Source organism: Mesitornis unicolor, unplaced genomic scaffold, assembly GCF_000695765.1.
Source record: "Mesitornis unicolor isolate BGI_N332 unplaced genomic scaffold, ASM69576v1 scaffold14561, whole genome shotgun sequence".
NCBI lineage: Eukaryota > Metazoa > Chordata > Aves > Mesitornithiformes > Mesitornithidae > Mesitornis > Mesitornis unicolor.
Window position 1 is genome coordinate 1 of NW_010164577.1, and position 22,079 is coordinate 22,079.

General features: G+C 46.2%; 1 protein-coding gene across 1 annotated transcript; it reads left to right on the forward strand.

Annotated features, from left to right (window-relative positions):
* The first annotated feature begins 4,657 nt into the window (after positions 1–4,657).
* TBC1D2 (TBC1 domain family, member 2) lies at positions 4,658–20,263 on the forward strand. The gene is made up of 13 exons (XM_010194366.1): positions 4,658–5,053; positions 5,700–5,832; positions 6,748–6,889; positions 7,593–7,729; positions 8,343–8,530; positions 9,659–10,045; positions 11,618–11,728; positions 13,348–13,535; positions 14,709–15,179; positions 16,130–16,250; positions 18,240–18,425; positions 19,077–19,198; positions 19,882–20,263. The coding sequence occupies exons 1-13, from the start codon at positions 4,658–4,660 to the stop codon at positions 20,081–20,083; spliced, it is 2,784 nt and encodes a 927-aa protein (XP_010192668.1). The 3' UTR covers positions 20,084–20,263.
* The last annotated feature ends 1,816 nt before the right edge of the window (positions 20,264–22,079 follow it).

Below are 22,079 nucleotides of genomic sequence, written 5' to 3' on the forward strand. Positions count from 1 at the left end.
AGCTCCAGAGAGGTCTGCGCAGGGTTCACCCCGATCGTCTCTTTCTATTGTTGAGGCAGTGCCAGAGTTGCTTTCAGTTAAATGTTTATTTCAGGCCGTTCCCAGGCAGCGGCTGGACGGAAGGAAGCTTAAGGCAAAAGCCCTGTTTTGGAGGCTCTGGTTACCTGCCTGGTCGTGCTTGCAAGCAGTAGCTCTACGCCAGCAGATGGTGACTTCCGCGGTCATTGCTCCACTTCTTTTAAGGAGGTGAGATTTTTCTCCTCTAGAGTGCTTTGCAATGCAGATCTGACATGACTCCTTATAACTTGGTGCTTAAACCCAGAATGCTTACTTGATCCTGTTAATGGTGTGGACCCATGGACCATCATGCTGGCAAGAGGTAGAAGTGTGATGGAGTCTTCAGGGACAGGAGGTCCTTATGCTGGTACTGCAGTAAAAGCTCCAGGGTCTGTTAGGAAGAAATGAGACTCGTTCATCCTCCTGATGACGTTTCTGTTGTACCACTCAAAATTAGCTTGGAAATGAGGCTTTTGGGTGTTTCAGAAGCTTAACTGAGGCAGCACCTTCATGAAGGTGCTTGTTCTTGATGTTTGTAAATGCATTCAGCAGCAGGATGGGACTGTTGTGAATGTTCTAAACTTAATTATATTGATGATAGGGTTGAGTGTCTCTGGCTTAGAATAATAGAATCGTAGAATGGATTGGATTGGAAGGGACCTTTAAAGATCATCTGGTGCAACCCTCCTGTGGTAAGCAGGGGCAATGTTACTAGATCAGGAATCAGGGGGAAAGCCAACAAGGGTAATACTGTGGTGGGAGTGTTGTTAGAGATCACCCAACAAAGATAAGGAAGTAGATGAAATAGTCTATAAGCAGCTGGAAGAAGTCTCACAATCACTTGCCCTTGTTCTCATAGGGGAATTCAACTTCCTGGACATACAGCACAGCGGAGAGGGAACAATCCTGGAGGTTCCTGGAGTGTGTGGAAGGTAACACACTCGCTCCCTGGTGAGGGAGCCAGCGAGGTAAGGCAGGCCCTGCTTGACCTTCTGTTTGTCAACAGAAAAGGTCTTGTGGGTGATGTGATGGTTGGAGGTCGCATTGGCGACAGCGATCACAAAATGATAAAGTTCTCAATTGTTGAAGAAATGAGGAGGGGGGTCAGCAGAACTGCCACCTTGGACTTCTGGTGGGCGGACTTTGGCCTGTTCTAGAGATTGGTTGACCTCCCTTGGGAGGCAGTCATGAAGGACATAGAGTCCAGGAAGGCTGGACTTTATTCCGCAAGAAGGTGTTCTTACAGGCACAAGAACAGGCTGTCCCCTTGTGCTGAAGGACGAGTCAGCAGGGTCGAAGGCCGGCCTGGCTGAATAAAGAAATTAGGTTGCTGCTTAGATTAAAAGAAAGAGAGTTTATGGTCTTTGGAAGGGGGGGCAAGCAGCTCAGGAGGACTGCAAAGTTGTAGTAAGGCTCTGCAGGAAGAAAATTAGAAGAGCCAAAGCCCAATTAAAAATTAATCTGGCCTCTGCTATTAAACACAACAAGAAATCTTTCTGTAAATTTATTATCAATAAAAGAAGGTCTAGAGAGAATTTCCACCCTTTATTGGATGCACGGGGAACACAATGTCCAAGGATGATGCAAAGGCTGAGTTATTTAATGCTTTCTTTGCCTCAGCCTTCAGAAGTAGGACCAGTTGTTCGCTGGGTACCCTGTCCCTTGGGCTGGAAGACAGTCATGGGGAGCAGAATGAAGCCCCCACAATCCAAGAGGAGATGGTTAGTGAACTGCTCCACTGTTCAGACATCCACAAGTCTATGGGGGCAGATGACATCCACCCAAGAGTACTGAGAGAGTTGGTGCAAATGCTCACTAAGCCAATTTCCATCATTTACTAGCAGTCATGGCTGACCAGGGAGATACCAATTGACTGGGAACTGGCAAATGTAATGCTCATCTTCAAGAAGGGCAGAAGGAGGACCTGGGGTACTACAGACCTGTCAGTCTGACCTTGGTGCCAGGGAGGTCACGGAGCAGATAATTTTGAGTGCCATCATGCAGCATGTGCGGGACAACCAGAGGATCAGGCCTAGTCAGCATGGGTTCAGAAAGGGCAGATCCTGCTTGATAAACCTGATCTCCTTTTATGACAGTGTGACCCACATTGTGGATGTGGGATGAGGGAAAAGCTGTGTATGTTATTTACTTGAACTTTACTAAAGCTTTTGACACTGTTTTCCACAGCATTCTCTTGGAGAAACTGGCTGCTCATGGCTTGGATGGGTGGATGCTTTGCTGGGTAATAAACTGGCCGGATGGCTGGGACCAAACAGTTGTGAATGGAGCTAAATCCAGTTGGCGACCAGTCACAAGTGGTGTTCCCCAGGGCTCAGTGCTGGGGCCACTTCTGTTTAATATCTTTATCAATGATGTGGATGGTAGCCTCAGTAAGTTTGCAGATGACACTAAGTTGGGTGGGCATGTTGGTCTCCCTGAGGGTAGGAAGGCTCTGCAGAGGGACGTGGACAGGCTGGAGAGATGGACTGAGGCCTATTACATGAGGTTCAACAAGGCCAAGTGCAAGGTCCTGCACTTCGTTCACGACAATGCCCTGCAATGTTACAGGTTTGGGGAGGAGTGGCTGGAAAGCTGCCTGGAGGAGAAAGACCTGGAAGTGTTGATTGACAGCAACTGAACATGAGCCAGCAGTGTGCCCAGGTGGCCCAGAAGGCCAACAGCATCCTGGCCTGTATTAGGAATAGCGTGGACACCAGGAGCAGGGAAGTGATCCTTCCTCTGTACTAGCCATGGGTGAGGCTGCACCTTGAGTACTGTGATCAGTTTTGGGACCCTCACTACAAGAAAGACATTGAGACACTGGAGTGTGTCCAGAGGAGAGCAATGAAGCTGGTGAAGAGTCCGGAGAACAAGAATTATGAGGAGTGGCTGAGGGAGCTGGGGAAAAAAGAGGCTGAGGGAAGACCTTATCCCCCTCTACAGTATCTGAAAGGAGGGTGTAGTGAGGTGGGTGTGAGTCTCTTCTCCCTCATGACAGGTGATAGGACAAGAGGAAATAGCCTAAAGTTGTGCCAGGGGAGGTCTCGGTTGGACATCAGAAGAAACTCTTTCACTGAGGGGGCAATTGAATACTGGAATAGGCTTCCCAGGGAGGTGGTTGATTCATCCCTGGAGGTGTTCAAGAGACGCATTGACGTGGTACTAAGGGACATGATTTTGCTGAAGATTTGGTAGAGTTAGGTTATGGTTGGACTTGATGATCTTAAACATCTTTTCTAGCAAAATGATTCTGTGATTCTAGGATCTATGGTAACAAGGGAGTGAACTAAAAGTTGTTCAGCAGCTTTCTAGAAAGAGTGAACATTATCTGTAGTTGTCTAAAAAGCTAATGTGGGAACAGGAGGAGACAACAATAAATGTGATGGGGCTTAGCACTAGGATGGGTAAGTCATGAGGATAAGTTGTTCCTAAGAGTGTAAGCTTGGGCAACATCTCTGTGTTATCTACTGTATTTATCTTTATTTACCTGTTTACCACATAGCTAGCTTTTTTGAGTAGTTCTGTGTCTGCAGTTGGATTCTAACTTAACACTGCAACAATTTATTTGCTTAAATATTTGATTCAGATTAGTTAAGTGTCTGAACTGAAGTCTCTGGTAGTCTTTATTGATCTGTAAACTATGTTTTACCTTAAGAAAAAATATAACAAATTATTTAGAGGTATTTTTCTGGAGTGTTGTTAGCTTTCTTTATACTAGGGTCATGGGTGTCTGCAGCTCTGAGCAAAAAATCACACCTGCCATATGGTTAAGCACTTGAAGAAATGCTCAAAAATGTGGCAGAATTTCCATCCTTGCATATGATCAAAATTCATCTGAATGTGGACCTGATTTGCAGGCTACATTGAAGCCAGCTCCTTCTCTGAGATGGAAGCTGTACTAGAGATTTTCACAGAACTCTTCCAGCCTTATTTTTCTGTTCTTCTCTTGCATGTTGCATTCCTCTCGGGAACCCAGCAGACTGCTTTGGCCGCTGAGTAACCAATTCTCTCTTGCAAGAATCACAGAATTGCTTTCTCTAGTGCATAATGCATCATATGAGGCCTACTGGATGGAGATGTAACACATACCATGCAAACTTTGCAACTATCTGAACACTCTGGAAATGCCAGGATACACTTGCCTGAAATCCCTTGACCTGAGTATGTGCATCCCCAGAGCTTGTTATCTTGCTGTGTTTTCTGCAACTGTTACTTAACATTGTTGTCTGTGGCTTCAGATGCCCTGGTTATTGCTGTTGATTTGGTATGCCCACAGACTGTATTTACTTTTCACTCGAGATTGTGGTACTTCTTCATGGCTGCTAGTCCAGGCTAATTTAGGATGGGAGAAAACAGATACATAGAGGTAATCTGAGCTGAGAAAAGCAGAGAGCAATGAGCAAAAGAAGTTGGAAACCTTGGCTGGACAAGTTTGAAAGGTAGGGAATGTTTTTTGTTGTATGCCAGACCTGAACTTATTCCTCCTTTTTCATTTGCTGCAGGTTGTATAACAACGATGATATGATCAGGATCTGCTGTTACTTATTTACCTAAAGAATTTCCTGTTTCCATCCAGTTCTGAGTATTTGTGCTGAAAGGGATGAAAAAAGGATCTTGTCCCCGTTCCGCTCCAGACAATTTAGTGAAGTCAAATCTAGACGGTAACAGCAGCAATGAAGCCTCAGTGAAAGAGAAAAATGTGCTTTCCTCTTCTGACAAACTGGAAAACGTACAGCTGAAACCCAGCAGAGAAACATCCAGGAAAAAACTCTGTGGCTATTTAAATAAACTGGGCATCAAGGGACCAATAAAGACCTGGAAGTCTCGCTGGTTCTTTTATGATGAAAACAAATGTCATTTACTCTACTACAGAACTGCACAGGACATCAACCCTTTGGGGTCTATTGACCTCTGTAGTGCCAACTTTGACTGCAAGGTGGAAAATGGAGAAGGGGTTTTTGAGATCAGAACACCAAACAGAGCTTTTACTTTGAAGGTAAGGGGCAGAATCTTCTTCTGTGGGCTGTTATGAAACATTCCTAATCAGGACAGACACAGGTCAGCTACAATACCTCTTAGCTCGAGTTTTGCTTCAGTTCTCCCAGCCTGGACTGTTACCATTTGGGCCTAAATTGCTTGCATTGTTTTGACAAGACAGACTGCATTACCTGTGAGATGACTGTTACTTAACTGAACAGGAGTAAGAACCAAACTGCGTGCTGAATTAAAATCATTGAGGAGTCTGGCAATCCACATGTAATTTGCTGAACAGAAATGCGGTCCCCTGTCTAAAATGGTTGCTCCAGAAGGAACCTTTACTAGATTTTTATATCTGAAAAATTGTGATTAAGAAGCTCTGTGGGTGATTCCTGGCTAAAACAGCCATAACATTTCTGCTTAGTCTTGGAGCATAGTAAACCAAAAAACATTTAAAATGAGGTCAGCAGTCCACTGAGGTTCTGTTGACTAAGGCCATGCTAAAGATTTACTGTGTCCTCCCAAATCAGTGTTAGGACCAGAGCATAGGCTTGGCACAATTGGCCTTTATTTCTGCTGACTTAGTCAGTAAAGTGGTTGTCAGCCCTTCAGGATATGTCTCATGCTGATGAGATTACTCCCCTTCCTGTTTTGTGTTATCTTAGGCAATCAGCAAACAAGCAATGATGTACTGGCTGCAGCAGCTACAAATGAGACGTTGGGAATTTTGCAATGCTCAGAGCAGATTTCCTATGGGCAGCTCCCAGCTTGTGAATGAACCTCTGGCTGGCAGAACAAGTAGGTGTTGCATTTGTCAGCCTTTCTTTTGCATGCAGTTCCCCACTGATGAATGGTGCTCCTCCTCTGTAAATGGGCAGAGGTTTTGGCCAGGTTTTTAAATGCAGTTGCCAACTATCAGTGTTTGGTCAATGTTTGGATTTCCTGGCCTTATGGATGAATGTGAACAGGCTGTCTCCTATCTCACAGTGTGTGGTTGAAGGTGCTCGAGTATGTTATGGTCGTGAATTCCCTCTTGATCTCCCACATGCATGTGAAGTGTGCACATTTGATTTGTCTCCTTCCTTTTGAGAGGCCTGTGAAATTTACAGCAAGCAAGTTTTTTTTTTCAGTGGTGGTGGGATGAAGATATGCATTCCTAGCAGTGGGAGTACACAGGCCAGGATTGCAGGAGGGCACAAGCAGGGTGTCCCCCTGTTTAGTAATGACTGGGTGCCCATTTTGTTTGAAACAAATAACGTCTTAGTAAGTATCTGCTCTAAAAGGTTCTGGGTACCTTGAAATTTCACTAGAGTGGGCAAGAACTTGGTAACAAACTGTGTTTGTGCAGTGTTACCTGCACATTAAAACTCTCAGACACTGGGATGGGGGAAAAGAACAGCTCCCTTCCTTATTCCTTTAGATGCTTAAAGTTTGATTGTTTACGGTTAGTCATTCTCATATACAAATTGTTGAAGTCACTTGATTGTCCTCGATCACATGACTCTATTTGTACATGGACCTCTCTAATTTGATCTAAAACCAAGGACACCTGCTCTGCTGCCCTTATTTCACCTGGCCAGTTGAACATGGAGTGTATACCTGTAGTATATTTTAATTTTAATTTTGTGGCTCTCAAGTTACATGAAGGAGCCTAAGTCAAATGGAATTCTGTCTTGCTCACTTGCTTCTGTGTCCTGATTTGGTTTTACATAGATGTTGCTGACAGTGAAAACTTTCTGCCTCCGGTGAAAACACCAACAGAAGCAGTGGGTTTAAAGGCAGCGGCTTTGCCTGCACCGCAAACATCTACTGCTTTGCAGAACATCTCCCTTAAGCACCCTTGGACAGAGATACAGTAAGTACATGAGGAAAGCTGCAGTGTGGTTGACATGCTGGCCTGCCACTTTGTGCCTTCCTTGCTGGTCACATTTTGTGTGAAATGGGACTCCTGCCTAGGTGGAAGAACCACAAAGTAGTTTTTTGAAGGATATTCCAGGTGAAAGTAAACTTACTGCATCTCTTTTCTGCATCAAAGTCTATTGAGTTAGTTGTGGCAAGGTTCTTAAATGTGGTCCAGAACACAGGACCTGTAGCCATTTCATATGTGATCATTGTGGTAGTTTTGGCTTTGCTGTTGATAGCTGAGGTTTTCTTGACACCTGGAGATTTCTGCAGTGAGCTAAAGGAAGGGAGGGAGGGAGGAAGAGAGAGAAGAAAGAGAGATGATTGGTCTGCTGTTGCCTTTAATCCCTCTATCCAACCTGATGCATTTATGTACAGGGCTCAAGCACATGGGGAGAGATCTCCAGCTGATTTACACTGCACTGTGCTGGTACTGATTCTGTGACACTTTCCAAATTTACACCAGTTGCAACCTTGCTCCCTGCAGATCCACCAGTGCCATAAACAGTTCATTTTCGCAGCACATGAAGGAGATAGGTTTTGGGAAGAGGGGTGGAATATGAGGAGAGGTAAGGAATGGAATGGTTTGAAGATGCACTGACTGCAGTCATCATGACTTCGGTTCACTAGGCTGTGTTGATCTCTTCTTGTTTCAGAAACACTGTCTACAATATCTGTGGCTCCAAGCAGCTGTGGGGGAACAATGGGAACATCTTTAGCTTCAGTGAATTCCAGGAGCATCCTGAGAACCTGGATGAGGAGCAAGAGGCAGAAGTGGAGTCAGGGTGTGCAGGTGCTTGTTACTGAGCTGTGTGAGCTTCTCTGAGTATGATGCCTTCTACCAGTGAGTCAGACTTCGCAGGAAAGGTAGGGAGAGGTGGCAAGTCATCAGGGGGCATGATAACTATCACATTGTCTCAGGTTCCTTCATGTTGTTGGCACAAGACTGAGTCTTCTGACCTGTCTTCAGTCTGAATCTATCTCCTACATCTGGAACCTTCTGCAGAGGCAAAAATACCATCCATGGTGCCAGCCCATACTGGTATTTCTTTGAGGTAGGAGCTAAATTGCTGCACAGTCACAGGCTAAGCTTAGCAGCTCTGCTGTATGCTTGGGAAGTTACCTCTCCACGATCATAACTTGCATTTGTTGTGTGCAAGATAGATGGGTGGAGTACAAGGTGGGTTAACAGGTACCATAAAGTGTCATGGCTTTGTTTATTCTGGGAGTACCTTTGGCTGATCCCTACTCTCTGTGCTTCAATCCTGCGAATTTTAGCAGGTCAGTTTTCCTTATCTGGTGTGTCAGTCTTCAGTGCTGAGCTGTTGTGTGTGCCCCCCATAACAAAACTCAGGAGTGCAGGGTAGCAACCCAAATCTGTGTAAATTAACCCTATTTCCCTTCAGTTAAGGAGGAAATCCTGGAGGATGGAAGGATGGAGCCCAGGTTGAACTGGGTTAGGAAAGCCAGGTGGATGAAGAGTGGCTTCCCAGGCTTGCCTGAAGAGCTGTCCAGAGAGAGGAACCCAATGGATAAAGTGAGTGTCCTACAGCAACAGATCCTGACACTCACAGAGGAAGTCAAGTCACAGAGGGTGAGTGTGGCCAAGAGCCTGCTGCTTCTAAGAGCAGGGCCCTGAGACTGGTCCCTAGGACTCCCTTACACCTTGGTGCTAGACTGAGAAGTGCTCTGCAGGCACTCACTGGGGATCAGTTGAAGCTCCTGGTGTTACCCCTTTGTATGTGCCTGATTGTGCCCAGTGCAGGGGAGAATGGGCTATCCTTCAAGCACTTCTACAAAGTGCAGTTAGCAGATGGGCTGGAAAAGTGAGGTAAAACAAATCCAGGTATTCTCCACAGGTGTCTGGCTGGTGCATCTCTATTTCTCAGTGAATGTACAAAGTACAGTCTTGAATCTGTACTGTGACACTGGGAGGAGCTGCCAGGCTGAACCATGCTGTTAACAGTAGATCATTATTTTTGAACAGTGATCCACCATTTGTCTGATTTTGTGATTTGTCTGTAGGAGTCAGCACATAGGTCACTGCAAGGGCTGTCTCTCTTGAATGTTCTTCTCTAGCATGGGGCAATGCCAGGCTCTCCACTCATGATGTTGGTAGCTCTTCCAGCAGAAAAGGCAGGAGAGCTGGGTCGTGTGGTGGGGAATCAATTGCATCCTTGATTTGCTTCCTTAAGTTGCTGAGCCTGAATCAGCAGCATGTTGCTGGGGCAAGCTTTTGTGCCTTAACGTGGGGTGGAGTGAGGGAGGACTCTGGCAGAGGGAAGTTTAAAATGGATACAGCAGTTTCCTTCTGGTAGCACAGATAGATGCAGACTGTATTATTTCTCTCCCTACAATTTTACCACACTGCTGACTGGATCTCCAGCTTTTATGGCCTCTGAAGGGCCTCCCAAGAAGGATGACTGTAGAAGGTCAGAATTCAGACAGTGTGAGCAGCAGCTTGTCTGTTAGCAATCCACTTAAAGTCAAGTCACCCATGGCCTGCTGCAGAGACCTTCCAGGCCCAGCTTTGACAGCAGAGCTTCTCTACTACTGGAACACTGTGATTTCAAAATTTCTGTATTCAGTTTTGCATCTGAAAGGAGTAAATTTCACATCCTGAGGGCCTTTCACTGTTCACTCATTACTGGTTGGGTCTGTGTCTGAGCTGCCATTGCCCTGGGCAGCACTGTGATGTGATGGCTTTGCATTCCCTTTCCAGGAGCTGGTTAAACTTCTCCACAAAGCTCTGGAGGCAGCCCAGCAGGAGAAGCGAGTATCTAGCATGTATCTTACCGCAGCAGAAGATAAGGACAGGCTGGAGCTGGTGCGCCACAAAGTGAGACAAATTGCAGATCTCACCAGTCGACTGGAAGTTCTTGAGCAAGAAAAGAAGGAGCTGGAACAGATACTGACTCTGAGAGACAGCCACATCCAGGAACTCAAGGAGCATGTGCAGCTTCTGATGGATAGGAACCATGCCAAACAGGAAGTCATCATGACCTTGACGGAACAAATGGCTCGAGAGCTCTCTGAACCTCTGCAAGAAGCCAACACTATCACTGCAGATACACTGTATAAGCAGCAGGAGGAGATTGAGCACCTGAAGGTGTGTGAGACGGCACAGGTCATTTGGGGATCCAATTTCTGTGCCCTCTGGTTCATTGAGAAGGTGTTCCTTGTGGGAAGTGTAGAATATACTTCTGCTAGTTGCTCCATCTGTCTCCAGACCAGAGGCAGGCTAGAAAGGGATCACTTGATAGCAGTAGGGCACTCAAAAGCATCTTGTTTAGTGTCGGTTTCAGCTTCAGCTCAGAGCCTGTGTTGTTTGACTTTGTGTCAGCTGTCAGTGCCTGCCTCTTTCTTCACTCTTCTTTTGTTCCACAGCTGCAGTCTCACTTTCTGCCTTCAGCAGCTTTGTTCCTCTGTGTTTCCGTCTTGCAAGCAGTTTCCTAATACATCCTGGTTCTTTCAAATCCAGTCTGCTGTACGTCACAATATGCACAGTTATAATGACCAGTTAGCATGGGGTGGAGAATTGCCGAAAGTGCCACTTGCTGTGTTATGGGAGAGTGTTTTTGCTGCCAGTCATGGGGCTGAGATTTGTGTCAGCTTTAAAATAATAGAACAAAACACATATATTTTTCATCTTATTTAGAGGCTTCTCTAGCTTTATATCACACAGATGTCTCTGTGTTCTCTACGCAGGTACCTGCAATGCATTTAGCATTTTCAGGTGTCTTGTCTATGCATGTGTTGTGGTTTAACCTGGCAAGCAGCTAACACCATGTAGCTGCGATCTTGCGGCCCGCCCCCCCCCCTTTCCCCCAGTGAAATGGGGGAGAGAACTGGGAGAGTAAAAGTAAAAGAACTCATCAGTTGAGATAAAGACTATTTTAATAATTAAAATAAACCAAGCTGAAATAATAACAATACCAATGAATTGTAACAAGAATAGGAGCAAGGATAATAAAGCAATCAAGTTTATACTCAGCTCACAAACACCAGTCACTGGCCATATGCCAATGACAATGTAACAGAGAAGAGGTAAGCTTCAGGAACCAAAACAGGTTGCCATCATGAAGGCAAAGGGAAAAGGAAAGAGAAGGGACTGAAGGGAAAGGATTGAAGAAGGGATCAAAGGGAAAAGAGAGAGAAGTATCAAAGGGGTTGTTCTTTGCAAACTCCCCAATTTATAGTGAGTGTGACATTTATGGGATAGAATACATTTTTATTTATCTGCTTGGGTCATAACTGGATCATCTGTTCTGGATCACCTGTCCCAGAAAATCCTGGGCTTTTTCTTCTCCCTCCCTCCTATTGTGCAGAGAGAAGAAAAAAAAAAAACCAAAAAACAAATGAAACTATAACCACAAGTGCAGGTGAAAGACTGAAAAATACACCTTGAAAAATGTATACATCTGTTGGTGAGAAACAAAAGAAAACAAAAATCTCACTAGTTACTATAAGGAAAATAACACTATGCCAGCTAAACCAGGAGAGCACGATACTCCTGTTTAATGTTGTGCCTTGATTTTCTTTGTAGGCAATATTTGTCCTGAGGAGTTCTGTTTTCTCCCCAGGACACAAAATTGTTGAGATATTTTCTCATCCTTAATACAATCCACACCTGGGAGCCCCTCAAGAACTCTCATTGTCTGACTGTTTTGCTTCGTGACAGGATGATATTGATGCCTACAAAACTCAGAACCAGTTTCTGAACTCGGAGATCCACCAGGTTACTCGACTCTGGACAAGGGTTGCTGAGAATGAAAAAGCCCTTCTGATGAAGGTAAAGCAAAATGACTTTTTTTTCGCTTGGTGAGAGCTGTTACTAATTTCTTTCCATAGTTGACACTAGTATGGATTTTGATCCAAAACATATGAGGAATAAGCTTTCTTCCTAATGTATTTTTTTAATGGCCTTTTCTTCCTGCTTTGTGTTGTTCCCACATTAGACATGATCATTTCATTCTTTAATAAAAGTAAAATACCTGCAAAACTAATCCTTAAGGATGCTGAAGCTTAACCCAGATCTCTGCATTTCAGCTGTGCATTTGGATACAAATATAAAAGGAGTGCTATGTCAAAAAAAAAGAGGTGGCAAACTGACTGAGCACTGGCTCCATCTAGTCTTGATTTCTCTACCAGGCTTGGCATTGCCAGGTGGCAGTGCACTCACGTCTTGCACCTAGATCAGAGCTCTTATGTTTTCCTGAGCTTTGATTTTATTTCTAGCATTGTAAGTGTGCACAACCTGGTTACTCTCAGACTTGTCTAATCCTGCCTTCTGGTCCTGAACCACTTCCCAAAGCTGCTGGTGTGTGCTGGCATTTGTTCTGTGGGTTTTCTTTGGGTTTTACTTCTGTGGTTTTAAGGTATGTCTCCACAGTCTTGGATTCTGGAACAGGGCAGAAAGCTGCTTCTGAAATGTTACTGCCATTCCTACATCTGTTTGCTTTCTAGTCCTTTGAAACCCAGCCTACCTCCTAACTTACTGCCCTTCTCTGATCCTGAAACTGCCATAACCTTCAGAAAGGAAGTAATCAGACCAACATGCTCAGTGTGAGGCAAAATGCTGATTAAAGTGCTAGTATGACAGTATCCCATGCTCCTTTGTGTCCCCTGTATATGCAGCCTAATTCTCTCTGTGGTTTGTGTTTTCAACTGCTGCTTCGCACGGAGCAGGAGTCTTGATTGAGCTTCCTGTGAGACATTGGGTGAGTCTCATCACCTGTGTGACCTCAGGTCCCCACTTGTGGAGTGGGGATAACAGTCCTCATTTCTTTTTTCTGCTTTGTATGCCCAAGAGTATTATGGTAGCAGGGACTGTCCTGCTGTTATAACTCAGGTGGGCTTCCTGTGCTTGAGAAATGTTGTGTACCAGTGCAGTGGGACTGGGGTTGCTGCGGGGCATGTGCTCACCTTGTCTGTGGTGCTACTGTGTATCCTGAAAATGCTATGGTTGTAGCTCGGTCCCAAGGGTGGTGTGTTTTGTCAGGATATGGCTCAGTGTGGGGTAAAGAACTTGTCTGAGGAGCAGGAAAAAATTCCTGCAGACAATTCAGCTGCAGTGGTGGCTCTTTGGTTGTCTCCTGAGCCAAGCTAGCTGGGATGTGGCCATCCACTGATGCAATGCAGTAGCTAAACTAGGTGATGCTGTAGCAGGTCACCCCCTCAATAAGCAACTTGCATTGCATGCTAGCCACTGCAGCTTGTGCTTGTTCATAAACCACAGTGATTCATTCATAGCTGCAATTCCACTGACTGTAGAAAACTGCTTGATGTTTTTTCTGGGGCTTTGCTATTCAAGAGTCTTCGCTTTATGCGCAGACCAGGCCAGCAGAAAACAGTGGCAGCGCATGAAGAACCATCAATGAGCCAGCTCATTCCCTCTTGTTTCCCCATCAGTGTGCCTGCCTGCAAGCACGAAACTGTCAGATGGAGAGCAAATACCTGACAGTCTTGCGGAAGCTGCAGGAGGCTGTGCCTGGCCTGCCCAGCTCCCATGCAGAGCTGGTGAAGAGCCTCATCCAGGAAGCGCTCCAGTGGGATGTGAAGGAAGAAGCAGAAGAAAGTTTTAACCTGAACCCTGTAAGGTAAGAGGCAAGAGCATGGGGATATTCACACCCTAGTAGGAGTCTGGTTGCGGAGGGGAGCTTGCAGCTAGGACGATCTAGGGACATTTCTATGGTAGGGACGTGGATCTGTGACCTAAGTGAGGAGGCTGAGGAGGCTGGTTTAGTTTGGTGGTATGGAGACCATGAGATAGCGGCATCTGATGGCAGTATATCACTGTTCCTACAGGGGAAGTTAAAGATGGTACAGCTAAACTTTCCTTGGCAGTGTCAGACAGTATGGCAAGTGACAACAGCCATGGTGTGCCTGGGAGGTGAACACTGGACATGAAGATAAACTCCTTCTGTAGGAGAGAACACCACCTGGGAGCTGGAGATTTCCATCTTTTGAGGTTTTCTAGTCCAAGCCATACAAAGCTCTGTTGCCCTGTTCTAGTGCTGGTGTCAGTCCTGCAGTGAAGGGGGGCTGGACTGGAGATCTCCAGAGAGCCTTGCCACCAGCACTGCTGGCGTCCTTGCATTTGTGTTTAAGCTTTCCTGCCCAGTTAGTGCCCTGGTTCTGTAGGAGTTTCCATTTAATCTGGTTGGTCAGACTTGCAGGTTCTCCAGGTAGCTTTGGAGGTGAGATCCCAGGGCCAATCTTTGCCCAGAATATAATGATATCTTACAAGTATCTTAGCCTGTGGACTGATGATACACAAACCCTCAATGAACTGTACTATCAGTGCTCATGGTGTTTTCTGATCAGTAGGAGATTTGCACTGTGTACAGGGAGACATCAGAAGGTACTGTGGATCTCTGTTTTTTGGTCTGATGCCCTAAAGCCTTTGCAGTTCCTTCCTACAGAACAGTCTCTGCACTAAAACATGGTAGGTAGAAGGTATGCAGGTTGAGCTAGATACTCCCTTAGGGGCAAGGCAGCAGATACGGTCAGAGAGGTCTGATAAAGTTGGGCTGTAACTGAAAGCAAAGTTGCATTTGAGTCATTTGTGTATGCCGTTGCTGCAGGCTCACATTTATCTTCCAGACTCAGACAGTAGGTGTGGCAGCTGCGAGAGAAGTGAAGTAGGAGTACCTGTGCTCCAGGATGGGTGACAGTAACCTGGAAGCACATGGTAGTTGGCATGACCCCAGGCAGTGAGTGGCTCTCGACACAGGTACCTTTGAACTAACCTCTGCCTTGTGTCCCTCCAGTGAGTATGATGAGTATGGGTTCATGACCATACCTGAATATGAAGTTGAGGACTGGAAACTTCTGGCCAAAATCCAAGCCCTGGAGATAAAGTCCAACAACCTGCGGAGCCAGGAAGTAGTGGAGAAGCCCCTCCGTGAGAGGTGGAACAGCATTGGAGAGCTGAGCCCCTCTGCAGAGCTGAAATGCCTCATCCGAAGTGGCATTCCAGTGGAGCATCGGCAACGGGTTTGGAGGTGGATGGTCAGCCGGCACTGCAGCCATCTGCCTGACCACTACCAGCGACTGTTGCGACAGAGCAAGAGCACTGAGCATCCTGCCTGCCGGCAGATTGAGCTTGACCTGCCCCGCACACTGACCAACAACAAACATTTTTCCTCTCCCACCTCCCAGCTCATCCCCAAGCTCCGGAGGGTGTTGCTGGCATTCTCCTGGCACAATCCTGCCATTGGATACTGCCAGGGACTGAACAGGTGAGGAGCCAGGTATGATGCTTCTTCATGGGGTAATGCTAAGAAAGTGTAGATGCATACTCTAGGCTGTGATTCAGGCAGCCCCAGGCTCCTGCCTCTCTAGTGTTCTGTCCTGGCTCTTAACTATTTTCCTGAACAATTTTGCATTTGGTGTCTTTTTTTTACCCAGTGTAATTACTGGGATTAAGCAAGCAGCAGGATGCACTTGTTTGGCATCTCCATAGTTAAAGAATAGGAAGGAGCAGCTGTAGGAGGTAGAGTGAGGCAGTCCCAGAATAACAACATGAGGCTGGGGCTGAATTTCTGAATCTCAATATGCTTAGCAGAAGAACACCCTGATGATTCCCCTTCTTGCTTAGAGAGACAAGGTATTTGCAGCAAATGACATGAGCACAGACTTAGAAAACTGTAGTTGTTCTGTCTGGAGAAGAGAAGGTTCAAGGAATCTAAAAGCTGCTTTCACTTCCTAAAGAAGGCTATAGGAAAGATAAAACCAGACTTAGAAATGTGCTGCCATGTAAAAGAGGCACTGGGCACTAGCTGCAAGAAGGGAATTTCTGGTTAGGCCTTTTCACATGAGAAAAGTCTGTGTAAGCTATTGGTGTTGTGGATGGTCTTCAGAAAGACGTTTTCCACGCTAGAGAGCCCTTGATAATAGGTACCATCTTTCCAGTCTGGCTGAAAAGTGGTAAGTCAAAGCTGAAGGGGGTAAGGGCTGTAGACAAATGTATGGGAAGGTGACCTATGTCACATAATATGGAATATCTCTGAGTGAACTCTTCTCTGTATTGAAGTAGCCTCTCTGACCAGCTGTCCTGCCATGTTTGACGTTTCTGACACACATGGAGCTAGAGACATGCCAAGAGGAATCTTGGATTCTGTAGTTCCTGAGCTAGCCCATGTCTCCTCCTGCAGTGCTGCATTGCCTCACCATGTCTTGTCTATCACAGATTGGCAGCTGTTGCCCTCCTGGTCCTGCAAGATGAGGAAAGTGCTTTCTGGTGCCTGGTCCATATTGTGGAGAACCTAATGCCGGCAGACTACTACAGTGACACACTGATAACATCACAGGTGAGCTGGGCACTCTCACATCTGCTTGCATTCTGATAAAATGATTTACAGTAACAATTTTAAAACAAGCAATCAATTTGCAGTGTTTTTGACTTCTCACAGGACAGTGATACCACCTTTCAATCCCTTCCATTGCAGAGATGTTGTAGACTTGAGAGTACTAAGTTGTTACAGGCACAGGAGCAGCAAAATTGATCCCCAGCTCTAGGATATTGGGCACCAATCCTGAGTAATCACTTGAAGGTCAGATTAATCGGAAGGAAGGTGCCAATTAATTGCACAGTTACTTATTTTAAGAAGGGCCTAGTAGAGGTGAAGCGGCAAATTCCAGCATGTGTAGAACTTAAGTATGAAGAAGGTACCATTCTGCAGCCCTTCAGATGTTTCTTTGGAAACTGCCCCCTGTCTTTGGGGTCCCATGTGCAGATGGAAGGAAATAATGAGATTTTTATGTTCACTGTACTTGCCTCAGTTCATGATCAAATACAGTGTTAGTTCTGGCTTTGGGGTTCTCTGCAGATCAGAAAACCCTCTGGCCTTTTGATGTAAAACTGTGAGTAACTTCCTGGTTCAAAGTCACTGGATTTCAAGGTTCTCAAGATGTCTTGTATCAGATATACTGCTTCCTCCGAGGCAGACACAGAGCCAAGAGAAATCCCGTATCGTTCAATGGAATTGTAATTGTGTACCTATACCACCCACACCCAGCAGTGCCTGGTCTGGTGAGCCTGGCTGTGACCTTGGTTTGTTCATTATTTGTGGTCCTTTCTGAGAGGTGAGGGTTGTATCTGTGGGCCCACAACAGCTGAGGGTTCAAGCACCAGGAGCTGAGAGTGACTGATTCTGCCACTGAATTGGTTGTTTACTGGGACAGTGGTGTGCTGACGGAGAGGGCAACCCACAGGTTGGGAAAGCAGCCAAATCACTATGCAGATAGCAAAATGTCTATCCAGAGCAGGTAGTGTTAGCTGTGAGATTTAATAGGTAATTCTTGACAAATAGTGATTGACAGGGAAAACATGGCAGACTGAAGACACAAAGCCTCTCTTATATTTGGTGAGGAAAGATTGTCAGCTGAGGGAACATTTTTTTGGAAAGACTTCCTGACCTCATGGTTGGTCTCTAGAAGTCTAGCCAAGACCCATGTAAAGCAGAAGGTCTAGGATAATGCTTTGTGGGTTGGCTTGATAAAGTGAAAGCTCTGAGTTGGCTGGAAAACTTAAGGTTTAGCTCTTGCGGATTTCAAAGACCAAGCATACCACCTCATCTAGTTTGTACCACTGTTCCGCAGCTAAGGGGGCTGACACAGCTAGGGCAGTAGTATGGTATGGCGCAGGAAAGATCTAACCATGATCTTGCTCCTTAGCACTTTCCCTCATGAAACCATGGCTTCCCTGAGATGAAGCCTTTACAAACCTGGGTCAAGGATCCCTCCAGTTGCATTTCTGTGTCTTGGCTCATGTAACCAGAAGCAGAGCACAGACAATACTCAGACCACATAATGAAGCCAGGTGAGAAGATCTGGTCCTGCTTGCGAAGTCAGAAAGATTCTAGGCATTTATTCTGTTGTGCATTCATTCAAGACCCGGGAAAGTTTTAATCCTTGTCATTCAGTTGGATGCTTGTGACATCACAGAAAATCCCAGTAAGTCTGATGCAGGAAGATGTGGCAGCATTTGCCCTCTTGACTTTGGGGTTGGGAAGGAATATGATCCTCTGAGTGAGAAGAATGCATGTATCTCTGCTTGTATCTTGGCCCTGTTTCAAATCCACACCTTGCACTGGGTACAGCATGCAAGTACACTGCTCAGTGATGTTGAAGGGTTGGGAGACAAAGGGTGCTCTGCTCTTCTTGGGGTGTGGTTAGGCTAGAAGGCAGCACTAGTGATTACTGTGGCATGCATGGACCACTGGCCTGTTGCACTGCCCCTCTCCTCCCAGGACTGCTCTTGACTAGGACTTAATTGTTTCCTTTTTTGTCAACTTTAGGTAGATCAGAGAGTCTTCAAAGACTTCCTGTCAGAGAAGCTGCCTCGCCTCATGGCTCACTTTGAGCAGTATAAAATTGATGTCTCACTCATCACCTTCAATTGGTTTCTGGTGGCCTTTGTGGACAGCCTGGTCAGCGACATCCTTCTGCGAGTGTGGGATGCTTTCTTGTATGAGGGAACTAAGGTACAACTCTCAGCTTAGGCCTTCTTCCTATCCTCAGCACCTCTGTGACGTCGAGACAGGGCAGTGGACATACACATGTGTCAAAGAGATGTGGGGTTGAGCCTCTTGTCTTGTCCTGCCTGTTTGGTGGGGTGCCTTCATGCCTGCCAACCTCTGTGTTGTCTGTGTACCTGCTGCTGGTAGGCGGACCTAGTCCCTGATACTGTGCACAGTATCTCTGGCACTTTCTAGCGGGTAGTCCTGCTATGAAACATCTCTCTGACAGGCTGTAGTGTCTTCTGTGACCCAGACACGGCTGAGAGCATGACAGATACAGGGAGCAGAAGATAGCCAGAGAGTTATTATTTCTGAAAGCATGAGTCTTACGTTGGCCCTGTGCATAGGGAGAACTGGAGAACCCTTGCAAAATCCCTGTGGGGCCCTTTTTAGTATGCTCTGGGTTTGTAAATTAGCTTACAGAGCGTCATTCTTTTGGGATTAGCTCTGTGCTTCTTTAGGCCTGCCCTAATGCAACCTATTGAGAGCAGGAGAAGCCCAATGTCCAGCCCGTAATGCAGTGCTGTGTGCCCCAACCCATGTTTTATGCCAAGAGGTCCTGGTTCCCTCAACTGCCTAGGACTTTGTAAACTCAAATACCTTTCAACCCTCCAGGTGATTTTCCGCTATGCTCTTGCAATTTTTAAATACAACGAGGAGGAAATCCTAGGAATTCATGACAGTGTGGAGATCTACCAGTACCTATGCTTTTTCACGAGAATGATCATGGATGGCAGGTAGGACTGTGGGTTGTAGAAAACCTCCCTTACTGGGTTCATACTTGCTTGCCTAATAGATGAGCCTAAAAAGAGTTGTGACCAGTCTGTTAAGAGAGATGCATGCACATTGGCAGGCCTGTGGAACACAGATCAGTGCGTCTCTTTTTGATTTTTCCTTCATGACATTACTTCAAGTCTGTTTGGCTCAAGCAAAGGCATGCTACAACAGGGCAGGCCAGAGAGTCTGGGCCAGCCTCCCGTTTGCAGCAGCTGGAACTTGTGCAGCCACTTGCTGGGTTTCTCTCAGCTGTAGCTGGGGTATTTGGGAACACAGCACCACGCACAGCCTTAAATGGCAATATGTGTGTGAGAGGAAGATACCTGTAATCAGAAGAGCTCAAAGTAGGGAATATTCCTCCCCCAGGGACCATCAGAATGGGCATCTGATCCACCATCACCTACTTGGTGGCTGCACACTGCTAGTTTAAAAGGTGGTGAGATATAAGGCTGCTTAAAGCATTGCTTGGGGTGGTGTTTGTGTGAGAGGGAGTTGCCTGTGATTCCTTTAAGACTGCTGCTTGGTGACTTCTGAGCTCAGAGAGCTGAATCTGAGGCCCTGCTATTTCCCTATCCAGGATGCATTTGGTGTATCTGTTACCAGCCAGTAAATCAGTTCACCAGGCCTGTCTTTTCCATTGTAGGAAGCTGATGAACATTGCCTTCAATGACTTGAACCCCTTTCCTATGAAACAGCTGAGGAACCGGCGGTCAATGCACAGGGAAGAGTTGGAGGCAGAGCTTTGTGAGCTGGAACAGATCAAGGCGGCCTATGTAAAAGAGAGAGCAGAACAGGGGCCTCAGGACCTGAAGGAGGTTGTTAGTGAAGAGGAAGAAGACATTTGACAAAAACAGAGTTCCCCATCGCTTCCCTCCCACCTTGCAGAAGGTCTTTAGTAGCAACTGTCTGTAAAAGATGGAGCAGAGGGGAAAAGGTGGTCACAGCAGGAGTTCATCTGGCCCAGGAAACAAGCCTGTAGGTATAGGATCATCTGGGGACCAAGCCAGACTTTGTAATGGATTGGAAGGTGTCAAAGGGGTTTTATCCTCTTCTGTACTTCTCCCCATTCAGCCCACCCTATCCTGTGCAGTTCAGGATTACAGCTGAAGGTCCCCATAGGAAATACCAGTTGTGATACCATGCCAGAAATTGACATAGTGCAAACGGCCTAGCCAGGCAGGCCTTTCTGTCTTTTTCTGATGGAGGCTTGAAAGACATCTTTATGCACAAGTAGAATCACTGGAAATAATAAACCAAGAACAGTCCCTCATTGGTACTTAAAGCTTGTGAACTAGTCGGGAAGGAAACCTGCTCTTTGAAGGTATGGTCTCTTCAGTGCCCAGACTGCCAGGAGAGCATGTGTTTAACATTGCAGTTACTGAGTTATGACACTGTCTCCAGATGACTGCTGGGCCTGAAGAAGTCCTGAGAGCTGGAGGACATCTTCCCTTGGGTCTCAGGCTGGGACAAGTTAAGTGGGTTGTGGGACACTGGAGTCGTCTCTCCAGTTTATTTTGATTCCTGTGGAAGTCCGTGGGAGCATGAGGTGTGTCTCACTGCCTGGTTGGGAAATACTGGGAGCTACCTCTCCTCTTTGTTTAGCTTTTAGCAGAGACAACTATGGGTTGTCCTGACCCTGGTAGCACTGTGCCTTTCAGAGGTGAATTTGCTCCATAGAGGAGCTCTCATCTCAGTGTGAAACCAACCACAGGCTGCAGACAGGGCGTAATGTTATGAAGACTTCGATTACTGGGAGCACCTAGGTCTTCTGATCACCTTTCACTTAGCCAGTATGACTGTATGGCCATATCTCTCTGCCTCACAGTTATGCTCCTCTGGTGCTGTTTCTATGTTGATATCCCTGTCTCTGACTCCCATTCATAGCAGGAAGGAGAAGGTCTCTTCTGTAGGAGTTTCCAGTGTTGAAGGTGTTTGACCCATGGAATATGGCACTCTGGGTGTTAACCTGCAGACCACTTGGACAAGGTCACAAAAGATGGCTTGATATTCTGTAGAAAAAAATATCAATTTCTCACAAACAAAGGAGCTGGCCTCCATGGGACTGGCACACAGAGATGCTCTGCGTGCCTCTGGGAATGGAGTCTGATAGCCTTCTCCCCTGCTTCCCAGGCCTGGTTGCCCTGCCTGTGCAGCTCAGTCCTCCACAGGACCAGGATAAGTTAAGTGTTTCAGAAAAAACAGCGTGTTCTCCCCAACATGGTGCCAGATCCTGCTGCCCTGCTTTCCTGCCAAGCAGTGCTTTATTCCAGGTGTGCTGCAGTGCTGGACCTGACACCATGTAGCAGACCCCACTGTAAGGGGGGGCCTTTGCTCTACGTTTTTAGACTGACCATGAACCCAAGCCCATTCAGTGGATGATACCTCCTTCAAACCTCTTGTGGTATAAAGTAACCAGTGCTTGCAGAGGAAAGGAAAAGGAGCATTTATAGTCTGTGCTGTTCTTAACCAGGTGGGCCATAGCCAAGATCACAGACTCTAGTGGAAACAGCATCAGTCTCTATTCACCTGAGACATGTGGTCTGCCTCAGCTCTGCCATAGATAAAACTGGACAAATCAGCCAGTTTCAAAGAATTATGAAAGTCTGAGTGGGGAGAGAACTATGGAGGCTAATCCAAGTGGAAATGAGGTCTTGGGAAGAGTGGGTAGGTGGACAAGAGTGAGGTAGATCCCCTGCATATCACTGTCAGCTGCACACATTGAAAGTGTGGGACGAGAAGAAGATGTTACTGGAGTCTTACCACAGTATCTCAAATAAATGTACTGATTTTAAAATGATGCCACCTAGCTAGAGGGGCTCAAAAGGTAGATTTTTTTTTTTA

What these genes read in the sequence shown, in the direction of transcription:
- TBC1D2 (XM_010194366.1), top strand. Translation starts at nt 4,658, where the DNA reads ATGAAAAAAGGATCTTGTCCCCGTTCCGCTCCAGACAATTTAGTGAAG. An exon ending in AGTGGAGTCAGGGTGTGCAG is followed by an intron (nt 7,730 to 8,342) that starts GTGCTTGTTACT and finishes ATTTCCCTTCAG; the next exon opens with TTAAGGAGGAAATCCTGGAG. An exon ending in ACACACTGATAACATCACAG is followed by an intron (nt 16,251 to 18,239) that starts GTGAGCTGGGCA and finishes TGTCAACTTTAG; the next exon opens with GTAGATCAGAGAGTCTTCAA.